Genomic DNA, 16,468 nt, shown 5'->3' on the forward strand with positions numbered 1-16,468 from the left:
TATTTTATGGAAACTTTTTTTTTTTATAAGGACACAAAAAAATAATAATAATAATAATAATAAATATATATATATATATATTAAATATGGGTATATCAAATATATATTCGTTCGTATAATATAATATGGAGAAATACATAAATACATACATACATACATATATATATATATATATATATATATTATTATATTTTAATTATGTAGTTTTAAAATTGTGGAAAATAAAGCACGCATAAAGGAAAACACTATCTTTTATTTTCCCACGGCTTCTTGACAAAAAAAATAATTATATACATATATATATATATATATATATATAATAAACCAATATATAAAAATATAAACATATATATACTATATATTTTTTAAGACTTCAACTTTATATTTTTATATATCTACACGAAATCAAATTTAATTTTATATCATTATTTTTAATTATATCTTATTTATTACAATATTGTCATGTATATTTTTATTTATGCTTTTTTTTTTTTTTTTTTTTTTTTCCCTTAATAACCTTGTTTTAAGTAAATATATTATATGTACGTATCATAAAATATATAAAAAATTTTAAATATGAAAATTTAATTATATGACGACAAACATTATAAAAATGTCCCATAAAGGGTTAACACATAAATATAAATAAATAAATAAATATATATATATATATATATATATATATATTTTTTTTTTTTTTTTTAAGAACATATCATATAAAAGTTATATATTGTTTTAATCAAAATAGAATACTCATATAAACTTCTTAGGTCTTAAATTTATAAATATATATATATATATATATATTTATGTGCATAATTTATTTGTATGTGAGACCAAAAAAAAAAAAAAAATTAACGAATAAATAATAAATAAATATAATTTGCGATGTACACATATATATTTATTTATTTATGTTTGTCAAAATATTATATTATACAACTTATTCTTTATTTATATACCTTATAAAAATTAATAAAAACAAATGTATAGTATAAAAATATTACATATCCATATGGATATATTTAATTTTTTTATAGCACGTACAAAAATACAAAATACATTTTTTTCCTTATACGATATTATGTACGCATATGTGCATTTTTATTATAAGTGTCGAAAAAAAATAAAATTAAAAAGGATATTATAATTAACTTGAAATGTTTATATATCACAATTTAAAGTATATACATATATATATATATATATATATATATATATATATATATATATATATATGTATAATATGACAAGAAGTACATATATTTACATATATATCATATTTAAGATGATAAAAAATAGTTTTTAAAAAGAATAATCTCTTTTTTTAACCTTATAATATAAATTATAGAGTTTAATACATCCTACAGTTTCTTTCTCACTGTCTATATAAAATAAATATATATATATATATATATATATATTAATAAATGTGTGATTTCCATATTTTATGATCTCTCGTAAATACAAAATTATACAACAAGATAAAAGTATATACTTTATATATATATATATATATATATATGAGTATGATTTTCATTTCATTTCATTTCATTTTCTTTTTTTTTTTTTTTTTTTTTTTTTTTTTTAATATTAATAAGAACATATAATTTATAATGTCAATATTAAAAAATAAAACATATAAAGATCCTAACACTTTTATATTTTTATTTTTACCTATTTAAATACTTAAACGTTTAAATTATGACTTGTATAATTGAACATATTAATTATATCATGACCTCTCTTAAAAAAAAAAAGCAACCAATAAAAAACATGATCTCATAATTCATAAAGTTTTTAATATATTTACGAAAATATTTTTTATTACCAAAATGAGGAAGAAGAAGAAGAAAAAAAAAATAAATAAATAAAATAAATAAATAAAAGAAATAAATAAATAAATAAATAAATAAATAAAATAAAATAAATTGAATATACAAAATGTGGAATTATTAATATGATAAATAATATATTACAATTTCTTTATTTTAATGTTTATTAATAATATATTATATATATATATATATATATATATATATATATATATATATAACGAATCTAATTATTTAAAACTTAAACCTCATAATTTAATATACACATAAATATTAACATATATAACATATATATAATATATATATAAGTTCCTTTAAGCATGTTTTTTACAATATATATATATATATATTTTAATTATATGAATACATATAAATATGCTTATATTAATATATATATAATATATATAAAATATATATATTTATTTATTTATTTTATTTATCGATAAATAATATATATTTGAACATAATACGATATGTTTAATTTTATTTTATTTGTTTTATTTTGTAAGAACCCTGAACATATATATTATATATATATATATAATATATATTATAATAGTTTAATATTAAGATATTAAGATACTATTATTTACATACAATATTATTAGTGCTATGAAAAATATATTATTATATATATTATATATATATATATATATCATATTATATAATTTATATATATATGTTTATATTTATATTTATTTTAAAATATTGATAAAATAAATAAAGCCAAAAATTATTATCATAAATAATAAGATATTATTTAATTATATATATGTTAATATAGTATATAATATATTAATACATATTTTTGATACATTTGGTACAAATATATTTTATATTTATGTAAAATTATTCTTCTAAAGATTTATTATTTAATGTTAAATAAGAAATTGAAGAATTTGAAAAGTAATATTTTATAAAGTTATTATTTTTATTAGTACAAAAATAATATATATATATATAGTAATAGATACATATATACAATATTTATATTCATTTGTGTAACGCTTATTTAAATTATTTTCATATTGTATAATTTTATTTCTGAAAAGCATTTAGTACATTTTTTTATATCCAATTTTCTTCTTCTTTTTTTTTTTTTTTTTCCTTACACATATTACAAAGTATTTAAAAGGAAATATATATATATATATATATATATATTGTAGTAACACATATTATATTATATTACATTTTAGTAGTTATTTTATTACGTGAGACCTCAGATAAGTAAATAAATAAATATATATATATATATATATATATATATATATATATTATTTATATATTATTTATTTATTTATTTATATATATATCTCCATTATACACGCTTAAATAAATAGAATGAAAGATAATGAAAAAAAAAATGAGTATGGAACTTTTCCAATTACTATAAATGAAGGTTATTCAGATAATGTAGGTGATAATAAATTGAAGAGTAAAGGGATATATCATAAATTATTTGAGAAATTAAAATTGGCGTTGTTATTTTTAACGTGGTATACATTAAATGTATTATATAATGTAGATAATAAAAAAGCTTTAAACATGGTTAAATTACCTTGGTTTATTAGTTCAATGCAATTATATGTAGGATGGATATTTATATTTATATATTGGATAAGTGGAATGAAAAAAATCCCCAAGATATATTCATATGATATATTTATAAGAAATATATTAATTCAAAGTGTATGTCATATATTTGTTCATTTTGGTGCTGTCATGGCTATGTCAGCAACTAGTGTTTCCTTTACACATGTAGTAAAAGCATGTGAACCTGTATTTACAGCCATTTTTTCAATTTTACTTTTAAAACAATATTTAAAAATAAATAAATATATAGCCTTATTAATTATTGTAGGTGGTGTTGTTTGTGCATCTATGAAAGAATTACATTTTACTTGGATAGCTTTTTGGTGTGCAACCTTATCAAATTTTGGTTCATCTATTAGATCTATTTATGCAAAAAAAATGATGACACAAAAATCTCTTATAGGTGAAAATCTAAATGCATCTAATATTTATGCATTTATTACCATTATTTCAGCCCTAATTTCTTTACCTTTAGTTCTAGCATTCGAAGGAAAAGAAACTTATAATTTCTTAGTTAACTATCAAGGTACAAATTATACTTTCAAAGATGTTATTTTTAAAATAATATTAAGTGGAATGTGGTACTATTTTAATAATGAAGTTGCTTTTATGTGCCTTGAAAGAGTTAACCAAATCACACATGCACTTGCAAATTCAATTAAAAGAGTTGTTATCATTGTTTCATCAATAATTATATTTAAAACACAAATAACGTTACTTGGAGCTATAGGATCAGCAGTTGCAATATTCGGTGCTTTCTTGTATTCAATCTTTTAAAAAAAATTAATATGTCAGCACATATATACATACATATATATATTTACACAATTTTATATCCCTAAGAAATACCTATTACCAAAAAAATATAATAAGTACAGGAGGAAAAAATTTAAGTACAAAAGGTGACAATGGAATTGTGGCATTTTAACGATGACATTTAAATGATCATATTTATTATTATATTATTATATACAATCCCACATATATACATATATATATATATATATATATATATATATATTTTCTTTTATTTTGTCCTTTTGACATTTAAGAAATCGTTTTAGTCTTCATTATACATATAATTCAATAAAAGCTCTTCCAATATTATAATGAAAATATATGGCTATAAAAAAATAATATATATATAATATATATATAATTTGTAACATACATGTATATATTTACAAGATTTGTAATATATACACGTGTTTATATTTAATTTTTTTATTCAGTAATGATAAATATATATATATGTATATATTTATATATGTAGATGAATTTTTTATAATTAATGTGTATATGCCATTATGACCAGTAAAAATAATATTATGCTTAATTTTTTAAAGAGTTACACAAATGTTATCTATTTAATTATTTTTTTTTTTTTTTTTTTTTTATTATTTATTTAATTTTACACATATATGATATATTAGTACATATATATATATATATATATATATATATATATATATGTATATGTGCTGTATAATGATAATTTTTTTTTTTTTTATAAACTTTTTTACCATTGTATACAAAATTTGTATAAGAATACTTGGGTAATCATATATATATTACATATTATATATGTATAATCTTTTTTTTTTTTTTTTTTTTATATATATAATATTTATCTAATTTTTTTTTTAAATGTCTTTATGATATATATATATATATATATATATATATATATATACATATATTTATATATTTATATATTTAATCAAACCTTATTATTAATATTATAAAAAAATAAATTATTTACTTAAATATGCATTATATATATATATATATATATATATATGTGCTTGATTAATAAATGTTTCCTGCTTAAAATATTTGTCAATTCAAAATATAACAATTTTACATATATCTAATTATACCTATTTTCCTTTTTATATGTTTTACATAATTTGTTATATTTCTTATTTCTCTCTCCTATACAAAAATGAGAGTTCATGTTAAGAGAGAAATAAGATTTCAAGTCTCCTCCTTTCCACTCCGTATTCATCCATTTTAATAATATATCATTATACGCAAATAGTTATTATTAACAAAATAAATAAAACTAAATTACTAATTATTTCATTTATAATATGTATTAGACATATATATTATAAATACAGTGTACCATTTTTAATTATGCACATATATATATATATATATATATATATATATTAGACATTAATATATTAATATTTCTTATATTTTATTTTTTAGGTTTATAAAAAAATACCCAAATATTGGAATTTGATTTTACCAATATAATATATATATATATATATATTATATGTATAACTTATAATATGTTTGCTTTTTTTTTTTTTTGTACTTTTTTTAAGTCTCCTACCTAATACCATGAGGAGAAATTTTCATTTATGCAAGCCTATACATATATAATATTATCTATATATATATATATATATATATATATATATAAGAAATACAAAAAAATTTACATTCAATTCATATTCAAAATGTATAGAAATAAATATCAGCCCAATATTTTATCTCTTCTATTAAGTGCCGGGTAAAAAATTAGAAAAAAAAGAATAATACTCAAGACTACATCATAGAATTAACAAAATTTATCATAATTATAATATGCTTAATAAATTTATACCGTTAGTATATTATATATACAATGTCATAAAAAAAAAAAAAAAAAAAAAAAATTATAAATTCAATCCTATATTTCAATTTTATATATATTATGTTTTATGAATAGTTCTAAGCCACTAGAAATATGGAAAACCAAAACAAAAAAAGGCTGTGTTAGAAAAGTATTAGATGATACAATAAAATTAAGTGCCATCGAAATTTTATCAGAAAATACATCGGACTCGTACATATATACGGCACCGCAACCCTTTAAATCACTTTCTATCACTTTGCCTATCATAGTTCTTATCATTAAAAATGTAGACTTATACTGCCTCCAATAAATTGATTCACAGACATACAAGAAAATATATACATATATATGTATATAATATATATGTATATATGTATATATATATATATATTTTTTTTTTATTATTTAATGTTTTTCCTTTTTTTTCAGATGAATAAATATTTTTCTTTTAGAATAAGCATATTAGATGATAAAAGATGTCGTAGAACTTTTAGAATTTCCAACTTCCAAGTAAAAAAAAAGCCAACTATATTTATCTAGGCATTTTTATTATTATTATTTTTTTTTTTTTTTTTATTTATTGTTATATGTGCGATAGTGTTCGTAAACATATCTTTATTGTGACTTTTTTTGTGTAAAATAATATTGTGTTCATGTAAAATGACATTTTGTTCATGTAAAATGACATTTTGTTCATGTAAAAAAATATCTTGTTCATGTAAAATAATATCTTGTTCATGTAAAATAATATCTTGTTCATGTAAAATAACATTTTTTTCATATAAATTCTGACCTGTACATGTTTCTTTTTATGTTCTTCAATACATGTAATCAATTGTGCACCATAAAGTTATCTCATTTTTTTTTTTTTTTATCATTTAGACTGTAACAAGATTATCAAACAAGTGGTGTACAATGCCAATGGTTTTAAATGAAGGATGGAATATAATACAAATAAATTTAAATGATTATACTGAAAAGGCTTTTAGAACAAAATATAAAGAGACAATTGATATTCAGATTAATGCGAGTATAAGGATAAGGTGTGTATATTTTTGTGATCGTATATACAAAAATGAGGAATTGAAAGATGAATTTAAAATATTCTGTAAGAAAAAAGAAAAACCTAAATACACTCCTCCTCAATATTTAAACACAACCCAAAAAAAAACGACAATTAAAAATGTGATAAAAACGAAGAATTTGAAAAGGGAGGATATGGAAACTGAGAACGAACAAAATGAAGCTCAACCAAATAATGAAAAAAATGAAGCTCAACCAAATAATGAAAAAAATAAAGCTCCACCAAATGATGAAAAAAATGAAGCTCCGTCAAATGAAGAAAATGTAGTCCAAGATCTGAACAAAGACGAACTTTCTGATAATTTAGAAAATAATCCTGTAAAAAACTTTGATACCGATTTTGAAAATAAAAATGATGGTGAAGAGAAATATTTAATAGATGTTATTGATAACGCTGAAGAAGATGGAGAAGACAAAATACTAGAAAATCAGAAAGAAGAAAATGAAAATGAAAATCCTTATAACGAAGTTGACATAACTAATATAAGTGAAATTAAAAACTTAGAAATGGATTTAAATAACGTACTTTATGAAGATGTAAATTATGAAACTTATAATAATGATGATAATTGAATTAATATATTTCATTTTGAATTCTTAAATGTTTTTTACACAAAATAAAAAAATAAAAATAAAATGAAATAAATAAATAAATATATATATATATATATATATATATATATATATATATATATACATATGTACTACATAAAAACGGTTCATACGAAAAAAAAAAAAATAATAAATAAATAAAGAAAGAAAAAAGAAAAGAAAATTTCAAAAGAAAAATAATATGTGCATAACTTTTTCACTCATATTTTTAATAAACGTTTTAAATGAGCAACAAAATATATATATTCATATATATATATATTTACAATGACATAAATATAGACATAGACTTTTATATTTTTAAATATTAATTAAAAATTTAATTAAAATTAACAAACAAAAGTTATTCAAAAAACAACAAAAAAAAAAAATAAATACAAATGGGAACACTTAAATTATATATATATATATATTTTTTTTTTATTATGTAATAAATCAGTATAAGTCTATCACAAAATTGTGAAGCAAATGCATAAAATGCAAACCCGTAATTGAGCACAAATACGTTTTACTATATTTAAAAAAAGGATATAATATATAAGGTGAGGAATTATACATAGAATAAATTTCTGAACCTGTAAATGTATGTTCATTGATTATATTTTTATTTTGATCTTTTGTTAATATTAAACTGAATTTAATAATATTATTCAAATCAAAAAAAATTTCAATCGTTAAATAATTAACAAGTGTATATAAGGTTTCATGTATATTTGAGAGGATTTGATTATTGATTAGATCTTTCATTTGGTATATATGTACTGTCGATGAATTATATGGTAATTTAAATGTTCTCTGAATATGTTTTTTCTTTTTTAATTCAACAAAAAAAAGATTTTTTTTAAAATATGAAGAATGTAACAATATAGGTTTCTCAATATATAATTTCGATACAAAAATAATAGCATTTTTTAAAGTGACAATATCTTTTTTCATTTTGTGTTGATAATTTATGATAAGATCTTCTATATATTCTTGTTTTTCATATAATTTTTTTAAATAATTCATATGTTTTTTTTTTCTTAATATATTTAGTGAAATTTGTAAGGCAATATTTCTCCATTTAACTTGAAAAAATGAACTTTTATCATATGTATTTTGTAACATATCAAAATAAATTTGTTCCATTTTTGATTTTTGTAATATCTTATCATCTTTAAATTTATATATAGACAAATTAGCTGGGAATTCATCTAAAAATTCGACATAAGTCATTTCATCAGATAAAAAAATATCAATAGCTTTATTAATTAAATGAATTAAATTATTTTCTTTTTGATCTTGTAAAGACATGTAATTCATTTTTAATGATTTTAATTTTAATATTAGGTTATTTGTATCTGTACAATGTTCCAAAATAGGACAATTTTTTAAACATTCAGATATTATATAAATATTATTTTTCTCATAATTATATTTATGTATAATAGAAAATAAATACTCATTATTTTCTATTAAAGTTTGTTTACGGTAACAAATATATTGAGGCATAGGAATTTTTGTGAATTCACAAATACTCATATTTTTTTCCTTTAACAAAAATCGAATATCTAGCTTAACATTATAAATTAATTTACATTTTATAAAAAATTCAATATCATCTTCACTAAAAATTAACCTCTTCATTTTTTTCCTCATCTTATTATCGTTACTAGTGATTTTTATAGTACTCGGAAGGTTAAAAGCATTAGCTTCGTTGGTATTTCCACCCATAGGATTATATCCACCCATAGGATTATATCCACCCATAGGATTATATCCACCCATAGGATTATATCCACCCATAGGATTATTTCCCCCCATAGTATTATTTCCACCCATAGGATTATATCCACCCATAGGATTATTCCCCCCCATAGGATTATATCCACCCATAGGATTATTCCCCCCCATAGTATTATATCCACCCATAGGATTATCCCCCCTTTTCATTACCCCATTTATCATTCCTTTCCCTTCCTTCATTTCAAAACGATCATTTAAGTTATCATTTTTTGCCTTACGTAGAAGCGACTCGTTTCCCTCATTAGAGTTAATTTTTTTGTTATCTTGATGCGTACCAAATGTGGAAACACCTTTTGGTCTTTGAATATTTCCCATGTCCTTTCCCAAACCTTTTATATTTAGGTGGCGTTCCCTTTCTTTTTGTATATCCATTTTGTTTGTGCCCACCATTGTACTGTTGAGAGTATGTTTATGTTTATGTTTTTGGATGGGTATGTTATTTTTGTATGTGTAGAAAAAATTAACTATATCTAGTGCAGGATCATTAAAAGAAAGCATTAAATAATTTTGAAATCTGAAGAATAAATTAAAAATATGACACACCTGGAAAAGTTTTAATTGTACATAATAAGAGTTTCTATTTAGATGATAATGAAATAGATTTGTGTATGCATCTACATAAATATGATGATGAGTATTACAAATATTATTAATAACATTAGTTAAGGATATAAAAGTATGTTCAAATATATATTTAATAGATATGATATTTAGATTATATATATTTAATGATTCATATTTATTTAAATATAAGATTTCTAAGAAATCACAAATTTTATTACGTATATTTAAAATATGTGGAAATATATTTGGGTAAGAAAATTTGTGTGCAATATTTTCCATATTTTTTAATATTGGATTTATGATAGCCATAAGTATAAGTTTAAAAAAGGGTATATATATTGTATGATGATTTTGATAAAAGTATATTTTATTTGTTTGATTAATTTCATCATTTAGATTTTTTTCATAAATAATAAAATATTTAAATAATTCTTTGATAATAATTTTAAACATATCTGGAAATTTTATATTCAAAAATATTTTACAAAGTTCTTCAAAAATACACACAAAATTTATTTCCACATAATTATCATTATTATCTAAATTTTCATTTTGTATTTCTTGTGATATATTATTCCTATACATATTTTCATCTTCCATATTTATATTAGGAATATTATATGGTACGCCTGATTTATAACACGATATGTCATTAACAAATAATCTTTTTTTATCTGATTCATTTTGTGTTTTCCCTTTAATGAAATTTAAAAATTCTTTATCTTTTTCATCATCATTTAGGTTATCTATAAAGGAGCTAATATTAGGTTCACGTTTTACATTTTTTTTTTTATTTAGTTTGTTTACAGAATGGTTTATACCATCACCACTATAAATATCATCACCACTATAAATATCATCACCACTATAAATATCATCACCACTATAAATATCATCACCACTATAAATATCATCGCCACTATAATCATCATCGCCACTATAATCATCATCACCACTATAAATATCATCACCACTATAAATATCATCGCCACTATAATCACCATCACCACCACCATTATTATTATTATTATTTTTTTTTTTATTATTTTTTTTTTTATTATTTTTTTTTTTATTATTTTTTTTTTTATTATTTTTTTTTTTTTTTATTTTTTTTTTTTTATTCGCTCCATCATTTTTGAGATCCATATGAGTTGAATTCTTCACATGAATATTTTTATCTACTACCATGCGATCATTATACATATCATTTATCAATAAATTTTCCCTGTGGTGAGCAGAACCATACATAGGAGTATTCGTTTGTAGATGTTTTGTATGCTGCATATTTTTTGCATTAGAAACACCTTGTTGGTTAAGGGGAATGTTTTTTTTTGGAACTTTCCTTGATAATTGGTCTAATAAAGTAACAAAAGAATTGGGATTATCCAAGTCGATTAAACACTGAGCAAAATTTATTAGAATCTCTTTTTTGAAGAAAAGCATTTGTATAAGAGTAAAGAATATAGATGTGTCAATATTAAATATAGAATGAACGTTTAAAGAATTTTTGATTTCTTCTATACCTAATTTTATTAAGAAAATAGTAAAAATAGTTCGAACTCTTTCATTTCTAAAATCAGCATATAAATCAAAAATAAAAGAACATAAAACATTTGAACTATTTTTATAAAAGGAATATTTTTTATTTTGTATATCTTTTGAATTATATTTTTTTAAAGCATCATTTTGCTCATAATTATATGTATGATTAATATAATTTGAGTTGATAATATTATAATTATTTTTTATATGTTGCTCATTTATATTATTATGATAAATATGAGTTGTATTTTTATTAGAGTTGTAGGACATTTTCCCATACATGAGTTGTTTTACATTTTTAACATTTTTATAATTATGTATTAAACATAAGATTATTAGATAAACTGGCTGTTGTTGAATTATATATATGAACTGTTCTAATTTTATTCTATTTTGATCAAATATATATGTTGAGAAAGGATATAAAATATTTGGTAGATGTTGTTCTTTCATATTAGCAATATTCGATAATATAAAATTTTGATAATTAAGATATAAATAATTAAATTGTTTTTCATATATATTTAGATTTAATAAAACTTCTATATGTTTAGAATATAAATCAATTATATCTTTTTCAAAAGATTTGATATATTCCATATTATTATTATATTCTTCTTTTTTTAATAAATTTTGTAAATGACACCAATTTATAATATTATTCATTATTACTATATTATATATAAAATTTTCGATTTCTTCTTCATAATAACCAAAATAAGTATATTCATTTTGAAACAGTTCTGTTGTATTTATATTTTTTTTAACAAGAGTAATTTCATTAATATATTTTATATAATTATTATAAGACATATTATTAGTAGTATTATATTCATTCAATTCCATATCACTACAACTTCCATTATAATCTAAATCTTTCTGATCATATGTTAACCATGTTTTTATAATTTTCGTAGGATGTTTTAAATATTTTATATTATTAGGTATTCCTATACATAAATGATAATTATTAGTATAACCCCATGCAAATATTTCTGAATTATTGAATTGAATAAATGTAACATTATGAAAAGAAAAAATGGATTCAATTATTTTATTATTTTCTTTTAAAAAATATGTTATTAATTTAGGTTTTTTTATATAATTATTCTCTTTTTCATTATCACATAATATTTGACAATTCTTATTATTACCTATACCAAATAATTTATTATCATATGTAAGAAAAAAAACATGTTCATATTTCCCATTCATATATTTAACATTGGTAATTTCATTATATAAGCTTATGACTTCACATGACATATTATTACTATTACCATTACTACCTTTTATGAATTCTCCAAAAATATATATAAACCCATCAACAGATAATATTATACTATATGTATTACCTGCTAGGATATCCTTAATATATATATTATTATGTAATATAACTTTAGTAGGTACACTAACAATATTACAAACCATTTTAGATTTTTCAAATAAACCTAACCTACCATTATTATTACTTCCACAAACGTATAATTCGTTAGTATTCGTTAAAAATAAACTATGACTATTACCTAAAGAACATTTATATATTTTATTTATTATATTAATTTTTCTAGGTAATAATATACATCCTTGGGTATAATCAACACCTAACCCGACCTTTCCGCTTTCGGCATTACCCCAAATATATAAATCTCCACATTCGTCTGAACTATAATTATTCACACCATTCACACCATTCACATTATTCACATTATTCACACCATTCGTGTTACCCTTATCTAATAACTTATTTATAATACAAGCACTATGGTCATATCCAGCAAATATATTTATCACATTTGTCAAATTCTTCACATGAACAGGTTCATAAAAATCTTTTATTACCCCAATTCCCAATTGGCTCTTATCATTTTTTCCCCAGCCATATACTAAACCCACATCACTTACACATAATACATAATTATATCCACATGCAATTTTTATTATCTTGTTTACACATATGTTTAATAATATAGGCACTCCAAATTTTTTCTTTAAATTAAATTCTCCATTTCCCAATTCTCCATTCTTATTATATCCAGCAGTATATACTTTCCCGCTTTCTAATAAAAATACACTAAAATGATCACTTCCATCTATTATTTTAACTTTAGACTTCAAGACAAGTTTGTTCTTTTCAAAAATGTTTCCATGGGAACCATTTATATTATCATACGTATAGTAATTATCATTATTATTTAAGGTAACATTATCAATGTGCTTGTTTATCTTATTCATATAATATGTCATAGTATCTAAATTATAAAAATGTGTTACAATATCTTTTATATACATTTTGCCTCTCATTTCTTTTATATAATGTATATCAAAATGTTCATCCTTCTTTTTTACAATATATGATGATATGATGTTATTCTTATTTGTGTGAACACTTTTATTATCCCCATTATAATGTTGCTCTTCAACTTCTTTATTTATTAAATATTTGATTAAATCGTCATCTGAATCATTATCATTTATTTCTTTTTCATAGGAATAGTTTTTATAATTCCCAAAACTAATTAAATCACCTACTAACGTAATACCAAAGCAAACATATGTAGAAGCATGTATAGATATACATTTATAATTTGTATTAATTTGCTTAGGTAATTTAGAAATATAATAATTTACATAATTATTTGTTATATTAAATGTACCCCATACATATACATCTCCTTTAACATTTAATGCCAAAGAATTAAAACACCCAAAACTTAACATACATACTTTCTTATTATGATTTAAACATTCTACTAATTTAGGATAATATATATCTATATCATCATTACCATGACCTAATTTGTAAAATTTCCCATTTCCCCACGTATATACATTATAATTAGAATCTATACATCCTGAATGAGATGTTCCTGCACATACATAAAGAATTCTTTTATTTCTTAATCCTTTAATTAATTGGGGCTTATTATAACTTTTTATATTCCCAAGACCTAATCTACCATTACCTCCATAACCCCAACTATAAATATCTCCGTGTAGGTTACAAGCAAGACTATGCTTACTCCCTGCTGAGCAATGTATGACTACATTTTTTTTTTTATCCCATTTTATAGAATCTTCCTTTTTATGAAATTTGTATGTACTATTATTATTATTATCATCATCATAATCATCATCATTATTATCACCATTATTATCAACCGAATGAGGCTCTAAAAATATCGGTGTTGGTTCATATACATTTTGATTTGTCCCATTTCCTATACAACCAAAATTGTTATAACCCCAGGAATATAAAACACCACCTGTGCAGATAGCCAATGTGTGCATATCACCACAAGAAATAAATTTTATTTTTGTATTTTTTTTAGGGAAAACTATTTTCATAGGGAATGGAGTAAACCAGTCATGTTTATTATCATTTTCTTTTATATTTGAATATAATTTTTCTTTATTTTTATATATATTCATTTTTTCCTTTTTCTTTTCATCATCATAATCATTATCATTACTATGTTTATCAATAGTTTCATTAATATCCGATTGTCTGTCTTCATTAGTATGGTCATTAACAATATTATTGTATACATCTTCATCCATATTTGTGTCCTCATTTTGTATACTTGAAATATTATCTGCCTCAAAGTTTAAAAGACTTTCGTCACCAGAAATGTTGTAGTCATCATAAATATCGTCGTCGCTTGGGAGACCTATATCGTTCTTAAAATTATGTTCGTTGTAAAAAAATTTTTTATTTTGTACATATTTTGCCTCATGTCCATTTATATCATTTTTTTTTTTTTTTTCACTATTTATATTATTATTATTATTATTATTTTTTTTTTCATTATTTATATTATTTTCTTCTTTTTCTTCTTTTTTTATATCATTTTTTTTTTTTTTTTTTTTTTTTTCTTTTTCTTTTTCTTTTTTCTTTATTCCAAATGCATCCAAGACCATTTGATTAAGTGGATCGTTTACCTTTTGTAACATTTGCTCTTTCACTTTTTGTATGTTTTTTTTTTCTTCATGTTCCAAAAAATTAGGTAATTCTCTTTTTTTCTTATAACCTAACAAACCATTATTTCCCTTACCAAAAGAGTAGACTGAACAACCAATATCATTAACATTTTTCTTTACCAAAACAAAAGTTGCATAGTTTGTACAACATATTGAAGCTACTATGAAACTATCAAAAAAACAAACGACAGTAGGATTATTTACAAATCTATTATTTATACCTAACCCTAATTGATTACAACTATTTCCTCCCCACGTAAATATGCTTGGTTTATTTTTATAATAAGCAACACACGCATAATGATCTAAGCCGGTACTTATTTTGGGAAAAAAAGGAAAAATATACTTATGAATATCTTTATCTTCATCATCCTGTTCATACATATTGATATATATATATATATATATGTATATACTTACATATATTATATGAATGAATAATATGAATAAAATAAAAAACAAACTATACCTTTTATAAAAACATATCTTTGTAGAGCTATCACACTTTTTTTTTTTTTTTTTCTACTTAAAAAAAAAAAATATACATATATATATATATATATATATATATATATATATATATATATATATATGTATATTTTTTTTTTTTTTTATGTCTTTAGGAGAAAATGGAAATATCAATACATATACACTGTAACGATATATATTTATATATGTATAATATTGTGGAACGTGTTTTTAAATATTTCTCCGTGATAAAAAAATACTAAAAAATGACATATATATATATATATATATATATATATATATATATATATATATATATATATATATATATATATATGTTGATATATTTATAATATGACAAAATATATTT

General features: G+C 20.2%; 3 protein-coding genes across 3 annotated transcripts; 2 read left to right on the top strand and 1 right to left on the bottom strand.

Annotated features, from left to right (window-relative positions):
• Positions 1 to 3,179: 3,179 nt before the first annotated feature.
• Positions 3,180 to 4,208, top strand: PF3D7_0508300 (triose phosphate transporter; the record flags this gene model as incomplete). The annotated part of the gene is made up of 1 exon (XM_001351605.1): positions 3,180 to 4,208. One exon carries the CDS (start codon positions 3,180 to 3,182, stop codon positions 4,206 to 4,208), a length of 1,029 nt encoding a protein of 342 aa, XP_001351641.1.
• A 1,697-nt stretch (positions 4,209 to 5,905) lies between these two features.
• Positions 5,906 to 7,719, top strand: PF3D7_0508400 (conserved protein, unknown function; the record flags this gene model as incomplete). The annotated part of the gene is made up of 4 exons (XM_024473429.1): positions 5,906 to 5,958; positions 6,157 to 6,349; positions 6,493 to 6,573; positions 6,946 to 7,719. 4 exons carry the CDS (start codon positions 5,906 to 5,908, stop codon positions 7,717 to 7,719), a joined length of 1,101 nt encoding a protein of 366 aa, XP_024328900.1.
• A 474-nt stretch (positions 7,720 to 8,193) lies between these two features.
• On the bottom strand, positions 8,194 to 16,014 carry PF3D7_0508500 (guanidine nucleotide exchange factor; the record flags this gene model as incomplete). The annotated part of the gene is made up of 1 exon (XM_001351607.1): positions 8,194 to 16,014. One exon carries the CDS (start codon positions 16,012 to 16,014, stop codon positions 8,194 to 8,196), a length of 7,821 nt encoding a protein of 2,606 aa, XP_001351643.1.
• Positions 16,015 to 16,468: the final 454 nt, after the last annotated feature.

This window comes from Plasmodium falciparum, assembly GCF_000002765.6.
Source record: "Plasmodium falciparum 3D7 genome assembly, chromosome: 5".
In the NCBI taxonomy this organism is placed as follows: domain Eukaryota; phylum Apicomplexa; class Aconoidasida; order Haemosporida; family Plasmodiidae; genus Plasmodium; species Plasmodium falciparum.